The following is a 26,210-nucleotide window of genomic DNA, read 5'->3' on the forward strand; positions in this document are numbered from 1 at the left end:
AGGGTCCGTCGGATAGTCGAACCTCGGATTCAGGAGGAACAGTGTGGTTTTCGTCCTGGTCGCGAACAGTGGACCAGCTCTTCACCCTTAGCAGAGTTCTGGAGGGTGCATGGGAGTTTGCCCGACCGGTCTACATGTGTTTTGTGGACTTGGAAAAGGCATTCGACCGTGTCCCTCGGGGAATCCTGTGGGGGTGCTCCGGGAGTATGGGGTACCGGACCCCCTGATAAGAGCTGTTCGGTCTCTGTACAACCGTGTCAGAGCTTGGTCCGCATTGCCGGCAGTAAGTCGAGCCCGTTTCCAGTGAGAGTTGGACTCCGCCAGGGCTGCCCTTTGTCACCGATTCTGTTCATAACTTTTATGGACAGAATTTCTAGGCGCAGCCAGGGTGTTGAAGGGGTCCGGTTTGGTGGACTCAGGATTGGGTCACTGCTTTTTGCAGATGATGTTGTCCTGTTTGCTTCATCAGGCCGTGATCTTCAGCTCTCTCTGGATCGGTTCGCAGCTGAGTGTGAAGCGGCTGGGATGGGAATCAGCACCTCCAAATCCGCGCATGGTCCTCAGCCGGAAAAGGGTGGAGTGCCCTCTCAGGGTTGGGGAGAGATCCTGCCCCAAGTGGAGGAGTTCAAGTATCTCGGGGTCTTGTTCACGAGTGAGGGAAGAATGGAGTGTGAGATCGACAGGCGGATCGGTGCGGCATCCGCAGTGATGCGGGCTCTGCATCGGTCTGTCGTGGTGAAAAGGAGCTGAGCCGTAAGGCAAAGCTCTCAATTTACCAGTCGATCTACCTTCCTACCCTCACCTATGGTCATGAGCTATGGGTAGTGACCGAAAGAACGAGATCGCGAATACAAGCGGCTGAAATGAGTTTCCTCCGCAGGGTGTCTGGGCTTTCCCTTAAAGATAGGGTGAGAAGCTCAGTCATCCGGGAGGGGCTCAGAGTAGAGCCGCTGCTCCTCCACATCGAGAGGAGTCAGATGAGGTGGCTCGGGCATCTGATCAGGATGCCTCCTGGACGCCTCCCTGGTGAGGTGTTCCGGGCACATCCAACCGGGAGGAGGCCCCGGGGAAGACCCAGGACACGCTGGAGGGACTATGTCTCCCGGCTGGCCTGGGAACGCCTTGGGATTCTCCCGGAAGAGCTGGAAGAAGTGGCCGGGGAGAGGGAAGTCTGGGCCTCTCTGCTTAAGCTGCTGCCCCCGCGACCCGACCTCGGATAAGCGGAAGAGAATGGATGGATGGATGGAAGCTGCAACATAAAAGGAGGCCAGTGACAGAGTGCTTAAAAAAGACTGAGATCCTATAAATACATGATGTACAGATAGATAGATAGATAGATAGATAGATAGATAGACAGACAGACAGACAGACAGACAGACAGGCAGGCAGGCAGGCAGGCAGGCAGGCAGACAGACAGACAGACAGACAGACAGATAGATAGATAGATAGATAGATAATGGACAGTTGAGGAAGCTGATTGTTAGACTAATCTCACTATATCAGTGTGATGTTACATGTGTGTTGATGGACTTGCACATGTTACATTTCAGCAGTTCCGTTTTACACAGTAAACTCCAGGAAATCACACAAAAAATTTTAACCATTACATTTGTAATTTTAATTTATTAATCAGATTAAGAAACCCAGGCCTGATATATTTTCTATTAGTCCTTTGGCAGCTCATCTACCCATACACTATCTTTGTCTCCAAGTCATTTAAAACAAGTCAATATTGATACACCACAATGCATTTAAAATGAAGCTGAATGTTTATGGCAATGCATTACAAACGTAATTACATGCTAGAAACTTACAGAGTTGCTGATACATTGGAATAACAAATTAACCGGTTATGAATTGCTTTGATTTTAGCCTATTGTAAGGAGGTTTCTGATTTCAATGAAAAAGAACCATGACAAAGTAATGTACAATTTCACTTAACTGTCTAAGGGATTAGCATTTTAATTATCTTCGGGTCACAAATACCTAATTGAATTTCTTCATTGAATAGTTCAGCTTATTGGAGCTCAAAACAACATATATGCAAAAACTAAGCTAGAAAGGTCTTTCATTATACCGTATAAGTTTACAATTTAATTTAGCCTAAACAAGAAAATTATAAAGAAATTTTAAAACAAGAAACCATAGTTATTCTCTATTCTCTTGTTAAATCTAAGCTGCAGATTTATTAAAGTAAATTAGAAAATTAATTGAGTTTTTTTATAGATAGATAGATAGACAGACAGACAGACAGATGTTGGTATGCTGTTGTGCTATGAGGCGCCTGGTCGCCCTCAGAATCTTGTCTTGACTTTGGCTCTTCCAAATCTCTTCCTATCAGAGTTTCTTACAATTTTTAGTTGCCTTTGGATTGTGTAGGGCATTGTACTCACTGACACTTTTTTTAATTTCTCTAAATGAAAGGCCTACACTTCTGAGGGTAATAATGCTCTGTCTCATTTCATTTGTTAATTGTTATTTTCTTGCCATTATCATTGCAATTTGCAACTTTCTACAGTGTATTATTGTCCAAGTAGTACTTCAGAGCGTATAGTAACACAGTCTGTTCTAGCTCTGCTTTAAACAGACAGAGGGTTTTTTAAGTAATCAACAGAAGTCGGGACACCTGTGCAAATTGTTTGCTTCAACTTACAAATCTTAATTTACTTTCATTTCTGCAGAACATTTGTAGATTGTAACCTATTAGTTGTTACCTGAAAAGGGCCTATTTGTAATATTCTGAATTTTTTCAGTTTTTGCTGACCTAAACTTTAAATTTAAACATCTGGTAGTTTATTGCTTACCTTTTCACCATTTTATGTCATTCATTACATTTCAACTGATTCGATTTGAAGAAAAACTGGAAAACACATTGTATATAGAACACATAGTATATACTAGTAGAAAGCATAGTAGTGTATGCTTCCACTAATTATAGTGTAGTCAGCAGTGTTAAAATAATAATACAGCTGTGAAGTAATACGATTTACAAAATAAAGACACACAAACATTGAGGAACATTTGAGTAAGTGGCATAGCATGAATTCAATCCCAACCAACAATTCCTCACTGATTGAGGGAACTGATAGCAAATATAAGTTGTAGTCCTTTCAGGTCTGATTTTGCACACAGCTGGACTCCAGTAGAGTGAAGTACAGTCTTTCCTTGTTATGTGGTTAAGGTGTATTTTAGCAACAGAACCCTCTGATAAGTAATTATCAATTTTTAACAAAATATGTATTTGTGGAAATATTTATTTGTTTATTTTAAGATATCATTCTCACTTTTGACATGCAGAGAGAAATATGAATTTGCTTCCAGCCTGATGGACTTCTAAATCTCGTAATTAGTTTTTGATCCATAATATTAATAAACAACACCCCCAATGCTTGCTGTTTCAGTAGATTGTGGTTATTTGCCTACCCTTTTAAAGTTAGGTAGTCTGAGGATGCTTTAACCCTCTTGATTTTTGGGCTCATGACCTAATTTCATGGTTGATAGTACTCATAGTTTATGTGATTAAAATGTTATGCATCACATTATAGTAGAAAGATGGCATTGCTTTAGCATTATGTATGCATTATCAGCAACATTTAGTTTTTAGATAATTTGTCATAATCATAAATAGCACATCATTAAACACAACACTACAGGCAAGTCAACAAAGAAAGCACCACCACATGCTGTACTGCACCACACAACAGGCATGCAGAGAATAAAGAAAAGAAAGCACCACTAACCGCTTTTGTTGGAGCTGTTAGGTTTTCCATTTCCTCGTGGGTCACCCACACATTGCCAGAGGGCTAAAGAAACAGGACCCACAGTGGAACAGGAACAATCCAAAGGAGGTAAGCAGTATTAAAGAAGAAAGGCAGCACCACTATAAGTCAACAGTGTTAATAACATCATAAACAGAACAGAATCACTCTCACCATTCATGGAGGGAATTGTATTGTATGTAAGTTTCATTAACTGCATATTAGTGGAAACAAATTTAATAAAAGCATTTTATTGATTAGAAAAGTAAAACACACTATAGGAACAATGATAATAAAATGAGCTACAGAGAGACGGAGGTTAAGATTGTGATTAGTTAACAGATAGATGAAGCTAGATAATGACCTTGGGTTCAGATTTTTGAGCTCTTTGACAAGAAGTAGTGAAGAAGTAAGAAAGATTACATGTTCAAAATTTTTGAAGATACTGCCAAGTAAAATTCATCTTAACAAAGGAAGTAACACTGAATTTAGACAAAAAGCTAACTAAATGAATATATATATATATACACACATACACACACACACATATATATGTGTATGTGGGTGTGTGTGCACATTCATTCTCTCATCCATCAATCTACTGAATTATTGAACCTGCTAAATATGATTTCTGAGTCAACGGGAATCAAATGCTATGGACGCGGCACTGAACTGTGGGCAGGAAGGAAATACTGTAACTCTAGATAGTGTACTAGTCTCATTAATCTATGTCAGAACAAAATATGCCAAAAATGTATTAAACAAACATGGGCCATGCAACAGGAGGAAATTCAAAACAATTTTTGTGTTCACCCATACTTTCCACTTCTAACAGAAAGGTGGTTTCCCCATGTGAATACCTTCCAAAACCTCAATACTTATTCCTCATTACTTTTTCGACCGCACTCTCCCCTTTGCCACTTGCTTCTGCCATGAGCTCTGAGTAGGGGGATACCATACATAAGGATGTCAGGAGTTTCTTGACAATCACAACACACTGCTTCCCGTGAGACCCATAAACAAAGAAAAATGATCCTGATTTCCTGTATCCTAGTCTGCTTCTACAGTCTAGAAATCTGCTATGTGATGGGGCTGATAAAATCTTTCCCACCCTCTCCCATGGTAAATCTCCTAATAAGGGCTGAGGACAAGTCATTCTGGATGCAAATTCATACTGTGCTCTGTCAGCACCTCATTTAGGGGCCTGAAACGCCCTTTGGTGGAAGTAATCCCATGGATATTTGCATCTGTGGGAGAGTTAATATGGGAATTCAAAACTGAATGAAGGGATAATACCTTAGCAGCTGTAAGGCTAAATGCTATGTGTGTTTTTTTTAGTGTTGCTAATAAAGCATGTGCAAGTAAAGACTGAAGTTCTGAAAGCTTCAAATGTACAAACAATACCACTTTATGGCACTATATGTTTTATTTGATCACTAGAACATAAAATACAATTTTATTGAACAACATATAAGTACATGACCTGCCAATATTAAGTGAATACTTGTGTTCTAAGATAAGTGCAGAGTAGGAGCACACAATAAATAAACCAAGTTGTTAAGGATCATCATTTACTGAAATGAGGAGCTGTTTAGATACAGAACATCTTATTCACAGAGTGTGCCAGTACACATTATTTTAGATGTTTAAGCAAAGCGTGACTCCATTTCACTGCTTATGAATATACCACAGTTACTTTATGTGCCACCACCACATTTACCAAAGCACTGTGCAACTTTCTGCCTGTGATGTTCGAATGAGAGTGGATACTCCAGCTGTCACTAAGACCCACTGCATCAAACTTTCTAGGACGAAACATAAAAAAACAATGAGGAAATAGTTAAGTACTGTAAATTTATGTTAGGTACAATTCCCAGGCTGAATGGTCTTTTGGCCTTAGAATCCCTGCAGATTTTGGTTTTTTTTTCACCCTTCCCTCACCATCTGACTTATTCTTAACTTATAAATATTGACTTGATTTATTCTCATTTACTATCATTGGTAATTAAGTTATTAATTCTTCTTCATATCTAATTCTACTTTGTTTTTCTTTTCTAGCAATGTTCCTTTGATAGCCTGGAAAGAACTTTGAGTTACATTCCTCTACAGAAATAAATGCTGTTGTTGACAACTTACAATCAAAAGTAAGTATGTCACAGCACTAGCTGTTATGTACTGTGAAGGACTACATCATTTCTGTTTTGCTAGCGTAATGGAGTAACTTTTCAACTTGAGTGGCTAATAATAACACCTAAAAATGGTTTAAGATTCCCTAATTGAGGTCTTATCCTCAATTGATGGAGGTTCTCATCAAAGTGTGAGTGCTGGAACACACTTTTCTTTAGTATCAATTACCTGAAGTGCTGAATTGGTGTTTCATCTTTGATTAAACCTGTATATATACAGTATATACATATACTGTACATTTGCAGAAATATGTATTTATATACCATTCCTCCATAGATTTACTAAAACCTGTTTAATTCAATTTAGTGCCACAGTGATTAGAAGTGTATCTCAGTAGTAGCAGGGCAATGAACCAGATGTGTGAAAAGGACACATTCACACAGCAGTTAATCTAATATGCATGTCTGTGAGATGTGTGAGGACAATGGAACCTCTGGAGAAAAACTCACATGGACACTGGAGATCATGCAGAGTCCAACCAGACAGAGACCAGGCCAGGATTTAAAGCCAGTCTTCTGGAGCTTTGTAATTCAGTTCAGTGCTAACGACTATGCCACCCACTGCTTATGTGATCATAAAAAAGGAAATGTAACTGACTAACATTTTCATTTTTAACCAATGTCAACGCCTCAATGGCGTGCAAGAACGTATTTGTTGTGTAGAAATGCACAATCATTATATCTAACAAGATATACTCTCAAATAACTGAAAATACCATACCTGATAATAACAATGAACAGAATATGTAACACTTCATTTCTTTTCTGTTGCTTATTAGGAGCGATCACATATTAACACATTTTTAACTAGCATGCCAGATGTGTCCTTTATAGCCAGCCAGATGCCTTGCTGTTTTTAATGGTCCTTGTAATCATTTATAACAATTTCTTTCTCTAAATAAGAGGCAGTGGGGAGATTTCCGAGTGATTTACCACAATGCAAATGGATGATTGCATGGATAATAAAAAAATAATAATGCGGTACAGGCTTGGCCATACTCAAGTGGTTATAATGACCCATTTCGGTAACAATACCACTCCTGTGTACTGAAGAAGACATACACTATGACAGCATCCTTATCAGACTACCTTATTAGATGCTACTTCTTTAATTTTACTCGTAAAAGACAATCTGCTTTATGTTTCTTTAGGAGATTTTTATCTTTGTTTGCAGGGAGCAAATTCCTAATTTTGATAAAAATAATTATACTGAAAGCCTCAGCTGTGAGCATAAAGTCATATTAGAGTTAGAAAGGCTTCATGTTTGCATACTGTTTTTTAAAAATTAAATGAACATGGAAAGTTCGGCTTTGGCATTACCTTAAAATGAATGAAAGTCACACTTGTTTTTTTTTCTCTCCCTCTACCCATTTTGTTATAATTACAAGAATGCAATTGTTGTCATACACGTAACAACACTTTAAGTTATTACCCTTTTTCTTTATTGGATATCCAAGTACATTTTTTCAAGCACTTGAAATGTGTAACATGCTATCTGTTCTTGTGCAATAAATAGTCTGCTCTTCACATGAGAATAACTCTTATTTGTTCTCATAATGTGCAATATCAACTTAAGATGCAACACTCTGTACTTTAGTTTGATACTTACATTTATTATACTTTATTTATATTTACATGATTACTTTATACCTGCTCTTAGTGTAACATGTCCCTTGTCTGTTGTTAAGTTGTAACGGAATTAATTTCCGCCGGGATTAATAAAGTTTTCTGATTCTGATTCTGAATACAAAACTCGACAGTTTACAACTTAAAGGTGTCCTGATCATTTTGGGGGAAACAAAAAAATCAAAAACCATTCAGATGTCATTTCATGTTGCTTCTACTAATCTATGCTAAAGATTTACAAATTATACATTGTACATGGCTAAATAAAATCACTACTCTTTTCTACATTCTCTACATGTTCCAAAATCCAGTTCTTTGCAATTCTGAACAGGATTAAAGCAAGGACAGGTAGAGAAAGTGTTGCATTTTGTTAAAGAATATGTCATACAAACAATGTTTAAACTCACCTAATCCAGCTCAGGGTCATTGGATGAAAGGCAGGAACCAACCAATCAGCGCTCAGCCATACACACACGTTTGAAATCCCACTTGTCTTTGGATGTGGGAGTGATGGAGTGAAAATGCAAAACCCACACAAGACAAATGCCCAGGCAAGGGACTGAAATCCAGGACTCTTGTGACAAGAGGTGGCAGTACTAACCACTGAGCTATTATTGTTTAAGATATTCAGTATATATATTTTTCCATACTTTGAAAAAAAAATTTCCTCCTATCTATTTTCTATTGTGTTTAGGCAGTCCAAGGCCCAAGGTGCTCTATGCTTATTAGAGCATCCTAAGGATACAAGGCGTGAATCAATCCTGAATGGGGTACAACTCCTTTATAGTGGACTACAACACACACACGCCCATGCCGTCTCAAATTATGGTAAATCAGAGTAACTAATTAAGCCAAAAACAACTTCTTTGGGCTGTGAGAGTAAAACCCACAGAGGCACAGGAGCATAATTTGTAATCGAGGACTCTGGAGCTGTGAGGCAACATCACTAACCACTGTGCCGCCGATAACATAACATTCTCATATCTACTTTCTAATGTTTGCAAAAAACATTAGGTAATCTTTTAAAATAATTTAACAATTACCCATAAGACTATGAAATCTATAATAATTCTTTATAATTCAATAATTCTTTATTTATTTGTCACATACATAGTTATACAGGATAACACACAGTGAAATGCATCTTTTCGGGGTCAGAGCACAGGGCCAGCCATTGTACAGCGCCCCTGGAGCAATTGAAGGTTAAGGGCCCAGCAGAGTAGCATCTCTTTTGGCAGTGATGGGGATTCGAACCAGCAACCTTCAGGATTCCAGCGCAGATCCTTAGCCTCAGAGCCACTACTCCGCCCCTAATTTTGATCAAAATTGTTTGGGAAAAAAATGAATATGGATAACATTGCATGTAGTTTGCTGACCACATTCCAACTACACGAGGTGTCACAAAAATTAGTCTCAGATAGTTACTACCCTTAGGTACAAATATTGCACTTACTTAATGACGGACTGTCTGTCTGTCTATCTATCATTACTGAGTTTAGGATTGATGTCATGTTTTCCAATTGATAACATTTTGAAAACATATATGAATTTCCGTTAGTAAAATGAATCAGAGGAGTAGTAGTGAACACTGCTGCTTTATTAAAGCTGCTCCAAGGTACAAATCCTGGTCTGGCCACTCTCTGTGTGGAATTTGCATATTCTCCCCATCCCTGATAATTTGTCTCAAACTGATTGTGTCAATTGCTCAGTCAAAATGGGAATGGTGGAAGTGAGCAGTGGCATTTGGTTCCTAGTAAAGAGGTACCTTCTGCTGTGGGCCTGTTCCTCGGGACCGTAAAATGGGCTAAATTGGTTTTAGAATATGGACAGATGAATGTATAGTTCATAATGTATTGCTTTTCCATATTAAATAGGTATAGTTGCCTGTCTACAGCTGGATTTTGCCTCCTAGTATACTGGAAGAATTTCCAAATGAAGTTCTCTATTAAAGTATAAAATATTGTGAAACGCAGAACTACTGCAGCAAACATCCTGAAAAAAAGCTTCTTTTCTGTAAGTTATTAACTGTTATGCTTTTTATCCTTGGAGCTATCAAACAGTGTTAATTATTAAACAAACTGTATCTGTTAATTCTAAACAACTGGAACAATTAACATCTGGTGAGAAATACAATAACTACACAAAAAGGCAAAAACCAGTACTAAAACTTGCCTGAAATTAAATGTGGAGAAAAAAATCCTCCCTACTCCACACATTCATATTTATCCTTTACCTTAACACGTCTACAGACACTGACCTTCAAGGCTAACAAGACAGAACTCTAATCATTCATTCATTCATTTTTATTACAATTCAAGTTTGTAGGCAATATATCCTGCAGGAATCTACCATGGATGAAGTGTCAGTCAAAAAAAAAACTAGCACATTAACTAATGTTAGGACAATTGAAAGGCACCAATTAACCTAATCTGAGCAAATTAGGATTTAGGAAAGAGGGCTGTCTGAAGAAAAGGTGACACAAACACCAGCTAAATGGGCAAATGACAGTGTTCTAGCTGAAACAGTAGACATACTGTAAACACTGTGCCACGGTGTCAGGACTAAGAGGGTAGCCCCGCTTTCTGGACAATGAAGTTACTTATGCAGCTGCTCAGAATAAAACTCTGAAACTATTCAAACAGTATGTTTTTTAAAGTTAATAAAGTAACACCTGTTGACTGATACAAACATGCTTAACACTACTGAAAATGTATAATTATTATCATATACTTAACTGACACCCACATCCAAGGCAACTTACAAAATCAGGATCAGCTTCCAGATACTTTTAACATTTGGAGCAGAGGCAGGTTAAGAAATTGCTCAGACATGGTCAATGGGATGTAGGAAGTGAATCATCTCCAGTGCCTTATCCATAATGCTATTATATCTGAATTATTGTAAATTACTGGAAGAATGTGCTGTGTTTTTATACATAATGTTAAAAGCTGTTTAGTGTTTATTTGCTTTCCATGATCACCAGCTTTCCTAGCTTTACAGTCTGTAATAGGGATACTAAGGCTCAATAGTGCCAGGAATAGTGGGCAACAGCTGCTGGCTCCTGTATATGGGGAATCTTTATGGCTCATGTTTATTGATTAATACCTTTTATTTTAAGTCCACGTTGATTTAGATGCTTTTTTTTAAACCAAAAATACTTGATATTGCTAAGCCTAAAGAACATACTACGATTGCCCTTGATTAGCTGACAAACTTTTTCTAATCATTATTTAGATTTACCTTTATTATCCATCCATTATCCAATCCGCTATATCCTAACTACAGGGTCATGAGGGTCTGCTGGAGCCAATCCCAGCCAACACAGGGCGCAAGGCAGGAAACAAACCCCGGGCAGGGTGCCAGCCCACCGCAGTACCTTTATTATGTTTCTGATATATAAATCTACTACTCTTCACTATGACCCACCCACCTATGATTATGGAATAGTTGATCTTTGTATGTCAAATATGCCATTCTCCCCCTAGGCCCGTGCATCGGTTCAAAGTCTGATTGTCTCGTTTATACTTTATGGGAGCATGTCAGGCTCTTTTCATCAAAACTTGTTATCATTAAGGTCTGATGCCTTTGAAAAAGTGTTAAAATGCAGCAGATAACATAGAAATAAAAAAGTGTGACTTACTGTTCTGGAGGTTGGAGGTGCAGAAGGGCTGGTTAATGACACCATCTCCTGGATTGCTAACCGTAACTTGAGGCGATGCAGTGGGTTGCTGATTCCAATTTCCCTCTGGATCTCAGTGTCTGAGAGTGCTGACATGATGGCTCCACTTTTTACATTAGCTCGACAGGCTGCCACGTACCAAGCTGGCATCCCAAGCCACAACTATGTAAAAAATACAATGGGAAAAATTCATCTGTCACACTATTTTCATGTTGCCTTTGCCTGCTTTCTATAACACCCTGACATTTAAACTTAGCTAAATAATGCATTTCTGTAAAACGTTCAATTAAATTAAAACGTTATTTTACACTGCAAAAGTTTATACATGTACTCTAATTTATTAGTCTATTAAAATGCAACACTTTCAAGCTTGTATTTGACAATAAAGAATAATATTATTTTTTAATTAAAGTGTAATTTTAAGGATGTAAGTAAGTTACCATAAAAGAAAAGATTAGGTATGGAGTATGGTAAATTAGTTTAACAAAAATTAAGTACAACAGAAACTATCAACAAAGCAGTATCACTTTCAATGCTGAAAATGTGTAGCAAGGGAAAATGTCAAAATTTTCATGTGCAAACCCTGCTAATAATAATAAAGCAACCCCTTAGCATTAACAAAACATTGAAACAGCTGCGTATTATGAATTGTATTAAGAAGCTGATCACAGTCACGATTGAGAGTTATACAGATAGTGTGCTTGAATTCAGGCTGAAAAAAGGTCAAAAATCAGCAGGCCAAGCCAAAGTCCTGAATGGACCAGATAAAGAGTGACAAACATCTAAGAAATGTACTGGGCCTAACTTTTATCATAGAGTAAACAACTCAACAATAATGAAGAACCTTAGATTAGATTCTCTGTTATTCTAATATATCAGAAAGCAGTTTATTTGTTTTCCATGATCTCCGACTTTCCTAGCTTTATAGCCTGCAATGGGGGTACTGAGACTTATAAATGCTAGTGGATAGTGGGCAATAGCAGGTGGTTCTTGTGGATGGGGAACCTGTACAGCTCATGTTTATTGATTAGCAAAATACCCGCGCTTCGCAGTGGAGAAGTAGTGTGTTAAAGAAGTTATGAAAAAGAAAAGGAAACATTTTAAAAATAACGTAACATGACTGTCAATGTAATTGTTTTGTCACTGTTATGAGTGTTGCTGTCATCAAGGATTTGATTATCATTATTTCTTTCAATCAGGTTCGTACTTGGAGGATGTGTTGTGTTTAAGTTACGTTCCGGGTTTGTCAACCATTGTAAAGATAACAGGTTTCATTTATCGAAGTGTTCACCACCCAAATCGGTACTCGTGAATCTAAGATGTTTAACAGGCATTCCCGGTATTAAGTTGTGGATTTGCCTGTGAGTATTTAGTGGCAGCGTCTCTATTAACTTGTGGATCTGCATGTGAGTATTTAGCGGCAACGTGTCTATGAACTTGTGGATTTGCCTGCGAGTATTTAGCAACAGCATGTCTATTAACTTGTGTATTTTTCTGCGAGTATTTGCCGGCAGCATCATGAAGTTCTTTTCATCTAGCCACATCAGAAAATGTACCACGACCGCTGACATGCCTCCTTTTTACTGTTGTCTCACAGCTTGGATTGCTGCTGACATAATCGGTTTGAGTATCATGGTTTGTTTCAATTACGTTAATATTTGCAGGACTTGTGTTGAAGTGACATTCGGCATCTGTCAAGCGTTGTAAGCATACAACTGCCTTCATCGATAACTTTGCATCGTAATAAACGAACAATAAAACATTGGAGAAGCCGTGGATTAAATAAAAAGGCTGCAGTTATCAGCAGGGAGACGTGAATACCGTGGCGAAGCAAAGAAGGGAATGAAGAGACCGGAGTGACGGACAGCCTTATATGGGCTGGCAGTCAGTTACGTGGGAGGCGTGGGGATGGGGGACGCAATATTGGCAGGCAGCCAACTACGTGGGAGGCGTGGTGATGGGGGACGCAATGCCGCCTCACACAGCGACCAAGCTGCAGGCTATGGACATATATATGTAAGTAAGTAGGATTCAATTATGACCGTTGCACGTAGAATTTCGAAATGAAACCTGCTTAACTTTTGTAAGTAACCTGTAAGGAATGAGCCTGCCAAATTTCAGCCTTCTGCCTACACGGGAAGTTGGAGAATTAGTGATGAGTGAGTCAGTGAGGGCTTTGCCTTTTATTAGTATAGATACTTGAAGTCCAGATTGATTTAGATGCCTATTTTGAACAGTAATCAGTTGAACCAAAAATACTCAGTAGTGATAAACAAAAAAGTAGAGCCAGGCAAGACCAAATTAAGACAAGCCCAAATTGTGAATGGGCCAGATAAAGAGTTAACAACATCCAAAAAATGTGTTGGACCTACATTTTGCCATTGGGTAAAAAGGACATCAATAATGGAGAATCTAAGAGGAAGTTTAGGCATTCACTTCAGATGCCGCTGAGAAACTTGTGTTAAGCCTATATGACATTGAAGACATTTAGTGATTTTCAGTCATAGCCTTAATTTACACAGTCTTAACAAGTAAGAGACAGTTGATAGCATGCTGCCATGAATAACATGAGATTCACTCCAACTAGTCCGTGACTCACTCTGATAAAATCATAGGTTTGAATTTTTCTTTAGTTGTAGGCACAGATTCTGTTGTGCATGAGAGATGACAATCAACAAATGCTCATCCAGATTTACAATGCATATAATGCAGCAATGAGGAATAATGAACATGGGCATTTTGGACCTTACAAACCCGAAGAGAAGCTCGACTGTCTGATGTGTCTTGTTTAACATACCACAGCTAAGTGGAAAAAGAGAAAAAGGGCCGAGCTTACAACCGAACTTGCCATACATGTTAACCCTTCATACAGCGCAGGCTCCTTCAGAGAGCACGTTATTGGCTATCATAAAAAGGGGAGAGCACAACTGTGCTGGAAGCTCAGCATTCAGTTGGGAAATGTAACACAGCCAGCAATTTTTAGTTGTTTAAATTGGCACGGTCTGGAAACATGATCTGACATAACAGATGAATAGAATTCGCACAATATGACATCCGCTTTAAGGTGTGCCAGGTATGGCCCAATGAAATACAACACAAGGAAACATCCAGAATAAACAGATTATATATTGTGCCAGTGTAGCAGCCTCTGGGAATTCCATAGTAATATCTAGTAAGTGAGGACAGCTCTGTCTAGCTGGGTATGTTGCCAATGCGTCCCTCACCAGGAACACTAAATCAAAACTGAAGTGAAGCGATGAGAATGATCTAAATGAACATGATGCTAGTTACACATTCATTCAGGAACCACTTTAGTAGACAAGGGGCAAAAAAAATCTCCATTTCTTTAGCACTTTTTAAAAACAAAATATAAAAATATAATTTTTGTTTTAGGTACCCTTTTTTTAGAAGAAAACCGTAAAACATACAAATAACAACAGGTTACTCGCTTAATTTACTAAAACCTCCATAGATGAATCCCACCTCACATACGAATGAGCATTAATTCTCATAGTGTGGGGTTATCTTTTCTCCAAGACGTGGATTATAAAACTTGCATACATGGATAATTAAAACTGCCTTGTATTTGGCAGCTTCACCAAAGCTTCGGTTAGGGATCATCGATGATATATCTTCTTCTGATCATGCAGAGGCATTCACTTTCTTTTTTTCTTTTATATATTTGACTGTGTGATTTTGGTCCTTACTCCTTGGAATGTTTTTTTCTTTCTGCTGTAGTCCTTGAGTTAAACAATGGCTACTACCACCAGTTTTCCCATCAGTCGATTTGGTATAAATTACCAACTTGTATAGTGCTATTTTTATTTAACAGCTGTGCCCTCTGAAACCAATTAAGTGCACTGTACAAGGTCCTAAACTACTTCATGCAAGAAGACCACTGAAGAACAACCTTTAGTATTCTAATAGAGAAGTCAGTCAGTCATTGTCTAACCCACTGGAGTTAACCCACACATTTATTTTGAGTAGTTTCACTTTTTATTTGTAGATTTTGGTATAGGAGAGTACGTACACAAAGCATAAGCACTAGCCTCCTTCTTTTAGACTCTTCCATTAGGCATTCTGCTTCAGACACTCCATCCATCCATCCATTATCCAACCCACTATATCCTAACTACAGGGTCACAGGGGTCTGCTGGAGCCAATCCCAGCTAGCATAGAGTGCAAGGCAGGAACAAACCCTGGGCAGGGTGCCAGTCCATCGCAGCCGACAGAGAAGATTGTTTGTAATCAAGAAGAGGAAGTGCATGCTACATCTTTTCATTCAATTACTGAACTTATTAATTGGAATAAAAATATTGCTGGACAATCTAGAAATTTTAGCAGCCGAGGCCATAAGAAACCAGCCATGAATGTGGGAGCTCATCCATCGCAGTACATACACTCATACCCCAGAACCAGGACAATTTGGAGTTACAAATGAGTGCAACCTCTGTGTGAGAAAAATCAGAATATTCAGAGATAACCCATACAGTTGTGGGGATAATGTACAACGCTAAAACAGAACCTAGTTGAGCCAGCAATTGAATCCTGTGATCTGCAGCTTTGAGACAAGCAACACTTGCCATTGTGCCATGTCAGGTATATTTATAAAATCCAGATGTTTATCTTATTTTCCCTAAAATAAAGTCAGATTAAATCTTTGAAGTTAAACAAAATGTTACTTCTAAATGTTTAACTGTGTTTTCATTGATTTAATGACACAAGTGTTATGGTTGACTGGCAGAGAAGAAACAGCAGTCTATGACAGGGGGGAGCCTTTGTGTTGGACCAGAGAGTTCTGTACTACCAGGATGAATGAGGCAAATGATTAATTTTACCAAAAGTTTATCTGGACTTCCTCTAATTATGTGTGTCTCTCTCTCTCTAGTTGTGTTTTTTTCCTCTGTATATATTTTAAATAGGGTTGTTCTGATAAACCATTTGCCACTTTTTACAACATCTGCCATCATAAGGACTGCTTATATGCTCTACTCTGGTCCCAAGTACTAGCAGGGCACTATAGATGGTCTGTGTCACTTATCTCACAGAAAATAGACTATTTTACAATAGATAGATAGATAGATAGATAGATAGATAGATAGATGCTTTATTCACATACTCCAGCAGCAGCATACTGATAAAAAACAAGAAATGATCTCCTCAGTCTGTCATTAGAGCAGGACAGTGACAGCAATCTGTCACTGAAGCTGCTCCTCTGTCTGGAGATTATTCTGTTCAGTGGATGCAGTGGATTCTCCATGATTGACAGGAGCCTGCTCAGCGCCCGTCGCTCTTCCAGAGATGTCAAACTGTCCAGCTCCGTGCTTACAATAGAGCCTGCCTTCCTCACCAGTTTGTCCAGGCGTGAGGCATCCTTCTTCATTATGCTGCCTCCCCAGCACACCACCATGTAGAAGAGGTCACTCGCCACAACCGTCTGATAGAACATCTGCAGCATCTTATTGTAGATGTTGAAGAACACCAGCCTTCTAAGGAAGTATAGTCAGCTCTGACCTTTCTTAGACAGAGCATCAGTATTGGCAGTCCAGTCCAATTATCATCCAGCTGCACTCCCAGGTATTTATAGGTCTGCACCCTCTGCACATAGTCACCTCTGATGATCATGGGGTCTATGAGGGGCCTGGGCCTCCTAAAATCCACCACCAGCTCCTTGGTTTTGCTGGTGTTCAGGTGTAGGTGGTTTGAGTCACACCATTTAACAAAGTCATTTGTTAAAAGACATTTGTCATATATGCAAGATAGTGGGATTGTGCTCTAATGCTACAAGTGTGTCAATCTAAGTTAAAGTAATTTCAAACATTACGTAAAGTCTTGATCAAAATACATTACATATTAAGCTAATGTACGAAAAACTTATTTAACTAAAATAGCCTTACCATCAGGATTCTCATTTCCTTTCATAGTTCAAAAGACATGTTGTCAGATTGACTGGCATTTGCAAATTACCGCTCTGTTTGCGTGCATCTTGTGAAACCCCAGCACCACAAAACACTCGGATGGAATGACGCAAGATATGACAGTGCAGAGCACTAAGCTCTTTCAAAGTGAGAATCACCTTTGTAGTGTTTAATGATTTTAAGTTGACAGGTAAAGTATGAAAAGGAATGTTAAATAAAAGACATGTACTAATCCAACATCTTTGGAACCAAAAGACAACAAGTCAAATACTATTAAAAACTGAATACTGTTTTATGATCTGAGATTTAGTATGCTCTTTTAATTTGCGCTCACTCTGCCACTCTGCATTACGCATAACAGAGTGTTTTGTTATAAGTTAGAAAGAACGTTCATCACATGGATATAAAACCCATTTAAAGACCCCTGACAGGTTGTATTATGCCAGGACAACAGTGAGTGGTGCTAAAAACTGATTAGACATGTGTTGCCCTTATGCATTAAGCAGAATGCCAGTCATCTTATTTGTCATTGGTGTTTTCTTCCTAAAGGAAGTTAAGTCTCATGTGATTGTAGCACCAGTGAATTCAGCTACTAACTCAGCCCTGTGCTTAAAAAGGGAATTAATTAAGTATATATATATATATTTTGCACATGAGTGTGTTTAAACATTCTTACCCTTAGTATAAGAGGGTAGGCATTATGCTTACAGGCACAGTGGTCCAGCGATTAACTTAGTTGCTTTAAATCTCCTGCAATTTTAGCTTCAATCTCAGACACTCATAGTCAGTGTGGAGTAACACATTTTCCACATGTTGATGAGGCTTTTTGCGGAGCTCTTCTGTATCCTTTAACATCTTAAAGACATTTAGTTAAGAAGCAATTGTAAAATTGCTTGGTGTAAGTGAGGATGTTGATATGTAAGCGTGTGCGTGTGCCCCATGAAGAACTGGCCTTCCATGTGTGGTTGTTTACTGCTTTTTCCCCAAATGATGCTGGGATATAAAAATAATTATAATTAGTTAAATAAAAACTTGCACACATTCCATGTTATTACTAAGAAACTATAAAAGTTAACCAGCTGCAGGTAGCAACATTTTATGATAAGACCACAAGACTACTAGAAGTACTACAGTTAGCCCCAAGGCCAGATAAAACCAGTTTGTAGGGTCAGTAGAACAGCAGCAGGATAAAAGGTTGACACGTGAGGAATGGAGATGTCTGTCTGCTCTGGAGTTGTCTCACGGGCTGACATGATCCCCAAACGAGAGTACAATCTTTGTTTCAAAAAATATTTCAAAAGAAAAAAAGTGAAGGGGGGTGGCACGGTGGCGCAGTGGTAGCGCTGCTGCCTCACAGTTAGGAGACCCGGGTTCACTTCCCGGGTCCTCCCTGCGTGGAGTTTGCATGTTCTCCCCGTGTCTGTGTGGGTTTCCTCCGGGCGCTCCAGTTTCCTCCCACGATCCAAAGACATGCAGGTTAGGTGGATTGGCGATTCTAAATTGGCCCTAGTGTGTGCTTGGTGTTTGTGTGTGTCCTGCGGTGGGTTGGCACCCTGCCCGGGATTGGTTCCTGCCTTGTGCCCTGTGTTGGCTGGGATTGGCTCCAGCAGACCCCCGTGACCCTATTCGGATTCAGCGGGTTAGGAAATGGATGGATGGATGGAAAAAGTGAAGGTCTAGGAAATCTTGATCTGCTTTTGGTTCAAAAAATCATTTTGATGGTGCTCTCAGAAAAAGAAAAGTAACAAATTTTGAAGTATTTGGTGTGGTAAAATGACATTACCAAAAAGACAGAAACAGAAAGAGCTGTCTATTGGCTTGCTTTGTATACCATTATAGTTTGGTTGCTGGTTAAAAAAATAATTAAGGGTTCTGACTCTTAAAAACAAGTCAATTAAAATGAAGACAAAAGAAGAATAGTCAATTAGTAGCAGGAACTAATTAAGAAAGAGACTGAAAGGAATATCTGTGGTCAGTGTGGCTCTCCAGGATCTGAGCTTGACACTCCTAAATGGTGATCCCAGTCCCCCAGAACCCTTTAGGACCCATATTTCTCACCTTGTACCTAGGCCATTCCTGTCATGTACTGTATCTGTTATTCTCTGTGTGAAAAAATACTTTCTAACATTAGAGGAATTCCCTTAAGCACTTTTTATCAGTACCTATTTGTTGTTGTTGTGGAAGATCTAATTTTAAAATAACGTATGGCCTCTACTGTACCAGTTCCCTTTATAATTTTATAATCCTCTGTCGTATGACATCCTAACTTCTTAAGCTGAAAACTACTTCAGTCTTTCCTCTTAGCTCATATCATGCAGTCTAGTAGCTCACCTCTAAGGCTATGGCTTTCAAACCCTGAGGTTGTAGATTCAAATCCTGCTATTGACATTGTGTGACCCTGAGCAAGTCACATGACCTGCCCGTGCTCCAATTGGAATACCAAAAAAAAAAAAAAATGTAACCTATTGTATCACAAATGTTATAAGTCACCTTGGATGAAGACGTCAGCCAAATGAGTAAATATTTCTTGTGCCTTTTATTTAATCTGAAGGCTAATATTAAACTTAGTGTTATGTGAACACTCTGAGTTTTGGTTAACGATTTAGTTCTGACAGGACTAATGTCAACAGAGCTCTTGGACACTTAACCATAGTATTTAGGCAACCTCTCAGCACAGCTCCATTACTCTTTAATGGATTAACCATTGCTGTTTACATTTTCTTTTGGTTTCAACTATTGGCTGTTGTGTTTTGAGTACAACATTCTTTTTGGCCATTTGATTATGGAGTGTGCTCCTCACCTTTTTTATTTAAGTTTTTTAGATTATATCCTTGCTTTCATATTTGATTTGACCATGGTTGACTCCTGATTGACTTGCTTGCAACCTCCCTAAGTCCTACTAAGTGCTGCAACATCATGGTCTCACCAACCTGGTCCAAGGACTTTTAACTGCTCAATGGGAAGTTCTGCCTCAGGGATAACCAGGGGTAAAAATGTGGCAAAGAGTGATGAGGTATGCGCCTAGGGCTGCAGTTGCCATCTACTGTATGATAATATGCATTTTTATTGCCACAGTGATTGGTTTGCACTAATTGACCTCCTCTCATAATACAAATAGCCAAAAAAAAAAATGGATGTATTTTTTTTAAACTAACCATAAATCTTTGCAACATTAGACAATTTAACATGTGTAAAATTATTTAAAAATTCTGTGGCCAGAAAAAAAAAATGTTATTTAATATAGACAAGATATGTAGCAGCTGTTGCTCCTCACTGTATGCGTTTCTCTTTTAACGTAGTATTTCTAAGGAAATACTATAAAATCTTTAATGCTTTCTACATTATGTACTGTACCGAGTAAATAATGGAAATTTCAGCAACATGTTAATGTCAAATTATTTATATAGCACATTTAAAACAACATAGGAATGCTGTGGCCAAAGTGCTTAACAATAATATAATAAAAGAAAAAACATACAATCAACATAAATAACATAAATAGAAATAAAATAAATGAACATAAATAAAATAAATAATAAACAGAAGTAATGTTACATAATCACAATGAGGAAACCATCAGTATTATTAAAGGTCACAGAATGCAAGTGAATAGAAATGAGTCTTTAATCTTGTTTGAACAGTTCGATTGTAGACGACTCCTTTATGTAATGAGTTAAAGAGTTCCACAGGCGAGGAGCAGCAGCTGTAAAAGCCATGTCCTCCTTAGTTTTACACTTGGTGGTTTACTTGAAAAGTTTAGCTTATGGTACCAACCAACATACATGAATGAAAACCTATTAGAACAATCTAGACGAGAACAGGCCATTCAGCCCAACAAAGCTCCCCAGTCCAAACAAAACTCATCAGCTCATGTCACCCCATCAGCTATTGAATATGTATCATCCATTGTCTGGGAAACTTAGTCAGTTTTTGCTTCAGTGATCCACAATGGTGACAGAAGATCAGGTCTAATATTTTTTAAAACGCTTACCATAGATTCTGGCTTGTTCTAGGTGTGTTGTATAGCAAACAGAACAGAAAGGCAGACATTTGTAGGTTTATTTGTTTAATATTGTCATTATAATTGCAAGAGATGCTGGTAATGGTCTTTTTGAAATGAGGAACCCTAAGATAAAGCACAAAAATAACAGAAACGTAGTTCAAGACTACCCTGGTAAAAATTCTGCTTCAATATAGTAAACAGTTGCCAAGAACAGAGATGTAAATACAAATCAGAGGAGTGAATGTAAAAAGATTAGGCTAAGATATACTGTGCTAGTAAACAAGCAAAAGGTCACATGCTAGGAGGAAGTCATAAAAAATGACTACCAAAAATTGAGAAACATCAGGCAAAAAAATCTAAGTCAAAAAGAAAGCCAGAATTTTCAAAAACCATAAGGGAAATAAGTTTATTTTTTAGAAATTTATTCCAAAAGTAGGACACTGCAGCTATTACAACGTTTGTATTGTGTTTTGGTGACACATAACAAAACAAGTAATATTATTGATTAGATCCTGCCAGGTTTTAAAAAAGTTTTGAACAGATCCTCTAAGTGAGATTTAGATTTTTTCCAATTTCAAACAGTAGATAGATAGATAGATAGATAGATAGATAGATAGATAGATAGATAGATAGATAGATAGATAGATAGATAGATAGATAGATAGATAGATAGATAGATAGATACTTTATTAATCCCAAGGGGAAATTCACATTAATAACATATACTATATAGTTCAGCAAGATAAGTCTACATGCTAATAGTGAAGTAAAGGCAAATACAGTTTGTTTGTCCTTCTCCATTTTAAACCCATCTGAGAGTACGCCAAACACAGCTGTTAATGGTTTAGGGGTGATTGTGACACCAAGGCTGTCTGATAGGCATTTAAAAATTTCTGTCCAGAATGATGTTAATTTGGTGCAGGTCCAAAACATTTGACCTAGTGAAGCTGGAGCTCGATTGCAACGTTCGCAGGTTGGATCTTACCCTGGAAACATTTTGGACAACTTTAAATGAGATAGATGTGCTTGATAAAAGATTTTAAGTTGAATAATTGAATGCATATGGAGCTAGAGTGAAAAGTGTTTCAACAAGCTGAGAGGAAAGCTAGGGCAAGGAATGAAAGAAAGGCCAGGGTAATGAGGGAGATGGATGAGAAGGAACTTAGAAGTTTGGGTTCCAGTTCAATGGGACAGTACATCATTGATATTTCAAAGTGTAGATTGTGCATTACCACTGCAGTAATGGGCATTTGTGTCATTTGTTTGGTCTCAGCAAGAGACAGTGAAAAAGATGGATCAGGAGATAGAACATGTTCAAAAAATATAAGTAACAGTCAACACAAACAGACAAACCAATCTTTCAGCAAGCCAGGAAGGTGAGAGAAGAATCACAAAAAGTGGAACAAAAAGAAATTCTGAATATGACATGTTTTGCTCACTCAAGTGGGACTTATGCAGTGTTTTCTATGCAGTGGCTAACAGCCCTACAACAAAATACTTTTATGTTTTAAAGAAAGTCAGATGGAGGAAAACTAATATCAAAATTTGATTCCCTGGGTTCGAACAACTCAGAATAGCTGCATAGATCACCAAAATATACAAAAGGAAAGGCAGTAACAATTAATACAATATACTAATCATAGCACATTTATTGATACAACACATGCTTTTCACTCATAATAACTTATCTCTCTATTGTAAAAAAATCTTGGAAGGAGACAAGACGTGATTGTCTCAGAGAGACACTTTCATGTACCGTGAGATGAGTCTTCGTTCCAAGAGATGTAATCACGCCCGGGGCTGGAAGCCCCACATTGTAAAAGTCCATTGTGGGTACATCAAACACATTTCTTGTAGAGAGAATGATATTCACTCACTGGCAGTTGTATGTTATGTTGTCATGATGTAATTCAAGACACGGAATCAAAATTCAATGCGATATTGATGAAAAGGTAAAAGCAAAAAGAGATCAAATATATGGACATAGGTGATATGACAGGAATGCGCCGTGCGAGATGCAGATCTCCAGATGCTCCAGCAGCGAAGCGAGCAGAGGGCAAAGCCCCCTAGGACATTACAAAACAGAAAGAATCTGTACATTTGATAGCAATATAAATTTTATAAAGCTTGCTATAACCAAGCATACAGTATCTAAATGATTTGCATCTGACTCCTAAATAGATATGATTTTACTCTTTTAACTAGTTTCATTTTTGAATTTGAATTGCTCTGTTTTCTCATTATACTTTGTATTTTAAAAAAAAAACAATGTACTTTTCTTTTTAGATTAATTTACCTCAAGCCACGCAACCACAGTGGGACCATCCCATTGAGCAAAAGGTAACCCTTTCCTTCGAGCCTCTTCAAGTAGCTCATGTCTGTAGAACAAAACAAACAATGAATTCCGTTATAAAATGAGCATGTTACACATTACTAATTAAAACATTTGTTTTCCTGACAGTGAATTTTAGTAAAACATTTAACATGCTTGCAAAGTTAGTTCAAAAATTGAAAATCAGAGTCAGATCTAACCACTGTGCTTCAGAGGGAAAAAATATAGTTTTGTATGTATATTTTGTGTAGTAAAAAGGGTAACTAAACCATTTCTTATTTACAAAAATAACTCAGATTATAATATATTTAATACAAGCCACATGCCATCCAAGCAAAACATCAGTAAGCAAGATTTTGTATAATCGTAAATTCCGTATTCAGTGACTGCAGCTTGGATTTACATGTAACATGCACATTACAGGAATGTTCAAACTGTATATACTGTATAAAGTATATATTTTGTCACACATGCATGTCTGTGGCTTATTCTCTGGGCTCTTCAGCGGTATGTACTTCCACCCCGGGTTGAGATGAGGCACTGGCTCAAACCTTATCCTCTGTTTCTCCCTCCACAGTATCGAGAAGATGACACCCAGTGTGGGCAACTGACTCTGACCCTTCCAGTTTCCCTGATACATATCCTGCGGTTCCCAGAAAAAGGCAAGAATACACCGCAGGGTGGAGCTTCTTCCTGCTGTGACTTTATGAGGCTTGAAAGCAGAAAGAAATGTTTCTCAATATGACCTTGTTTTTGTTTGTTTTGTTGGTACACCAATATTTTCTCTTTTCTGGACCTGCAGTTCTTCCAACAACTACATTTTATTTTGTAAAATGCCAGTATTGAGCTTAGTGGGTAATACAGTCCTGCTCTATTAGGTTCCGCCCTTTAAGCCTACAATCCAGAAATTTTTGCCATAAGTCTATTGGTATCTAAACTAGGATGGCATCAAGATGTGATTCTCTGCTCCAGTAACTACAGAAAATGTAAAAAATAAAGGGCTGGTTAAAAACCATTGCATAAGCACTGTGTCTGCCTGAACGAATATCAGGACATGTATAGTGTTCTATGTATTGATCTTAACTTGGGATGCTGGAAAAAAATTAGAAAAGCTAGCTGAAGTGAAGGACATGACAGAATTGTTAAACAGATGGAGAACAAAGCTGGTGAAAGTGATAAAAACAAAGAAAGAACTGTCTGTCCTGGATTGTGCTAGGGCTGTGCTAGCTGAAGATATTCTACCCAGAAAGAGGCCAATGGAGTCAGTACTGATGGTTATGAGGGTCTTCAAAAGAATCCTCTCTGTTGAAGGAAATGTTTATCCAAGCTGTGTGAGGAGCTGCACTATGTAGGTCTTTGAAACATGGCAGATGACAGTGGAGCATGATAGAACAATGTTAATGGCAGAGATGAAATTAAGCAGTTTGATTTATGGAGTTTCACTGAGAGAGAGGCAGACAAGTGCACTGTTTTAAAAAAAAAGGACTGGTGGAGGTAATATGTCACATATTGAAGAGAAATGGGAAAAAAATGATAGCTTGTAAAGGTGCATTGAAGTTGAACAGGGTGAGGTTACGACAGCCGAAAAAGACACGGATGAAAAATGGTAGAAAACAAGAGCCAGCTAACTAGAGTTACTGCTTTTTACAGTTAACGTCTAGATTAGGAAATATGCTGATTTAATTTAAATTAAATTTGATTCAATACTCAGTTATTCACAAAAAAACTCTGTAGATGATTTTGAGTAAATAATTAAAAGAAAAAACTACAAATGCTAAAATATATAGCAGCTGTGCATAAAACTTTTATTTACTAAACCGTCTAGCACTTAATAACTTTTAAACAAACTTAAGAAACATGAAACATTTAGGTTACTGTGTAATATAATACAACGCATAAACAGAATAGAAAAGAAACAAAGTGTGTTGTTTTAAGACTACATCAGTAATGAGTTAATTTTATTAAGTAACAACTGGCATACATTTTAAGTTTACCTGCCCTGTAGTTTTAAATAATAGGAAAAGATTTAAGACTAAGAGACAAGATCAGGAACATTTGCTTTTTACTTGCACAGAGTTTTAGGAAGGATAGAACAGATAAGACTCTGGAAGATATTATCCTTTCTTTCTAGTTAACAAGTTTAGTTTTAAAAAGTCTATCAAGAAAAAAACAAAAAACGCTACAACAACTGCGGTTACTTTACAAAAGAATTACAATGACGGGTTGTGGTTAAAATTAGTTAAATTATGCATCTCTATCTTCTTATAACTCTACAAATTAATAATATAGATAGATAGATAGATAGATAGATAGATAGATAGATTTGAAAGGCACTATAAGATAGATAGATAGATAGATAGATAGATAGATAGATAGATTTGAAAGGCACTATAAGATAGATAGATAGATAGATAGATAGATAGATAGATAGATAGATAGATAGATAGATTTGAAAGGCACTATAAGATAGATAGATAGACAGATAGATAGATAGATAGAGTGTTATGCATACGTGTCGGAGGATCTCCTCATGGGCTCAATCAAGGTAATTAAGAACCCACCGGGAGAAGAGGTGGCACTGTCACTAACATTGTCTACTCCTCCTTTCCCTGCAGCACCAAGAAACCACCCAGTGAGGGCACTTAGCCCCGCCCCTTTCCATTTCCCCAGCTATAAGAAGGAGACGTCTTTTATGACCAGAGTGACCT

At 37.9% G+C, this 26,210-nt stretch overlaps 1 protein-coding gene across 12 annotated transcripts in view; it reads right to left on the bottom strand.

Annotated features, from left to right (window-relative positions):
- Positions 1 to 26,210, bottom strand: part of ppfia2 (PTPRF interacting protein alpha 2) — a 956,251-nt gene that overhangs the window by 44,996 nt on the left and 885,045 nt on the right. For 10 of the 12 annotated variants that reach the window (XM_039761756.1, XM_039761753.1, XM_039761757.1 and 7 more), the window contains 3 exons: positions 23,467 to 23,548; positions 11,211 to 11,411; positions 3,741 to 3,803 (listed from right to left, as the gene is read on the bottom strand). In XM_039761756.1, coding sequence (XP_039617690.1) covers positions 3,741 to 3,803; positions 11,211 to 11,411; positions 23,467 to 23,548 — 346 coding nt within the window. The remainder of the gene's footprint in view (positions 1 to 3,740; positions 3,804 to 11,210; positions 11,412 to 23,466; positions 23,549 to 26,210) is intronic. The other 2 variants (XM_039761760.1, XM_039761763.1) reach the window with 1 other exon arrangement.

Source organism: Polypterus senegalus, chromosome 8 (assembly GCF_016835505.1).
Source record: "Polypterus senegalus isolate Bchr_013 chromosome 8, ASM1683550v1, whole genome shotgun sequence".
Classification (NCBI taxonomy): Eukaryota; Metazoa; Chordata; class Cladistia; order Polypteriformes; family Polypteridae; genus Polypterus; species Polypterus senegalus.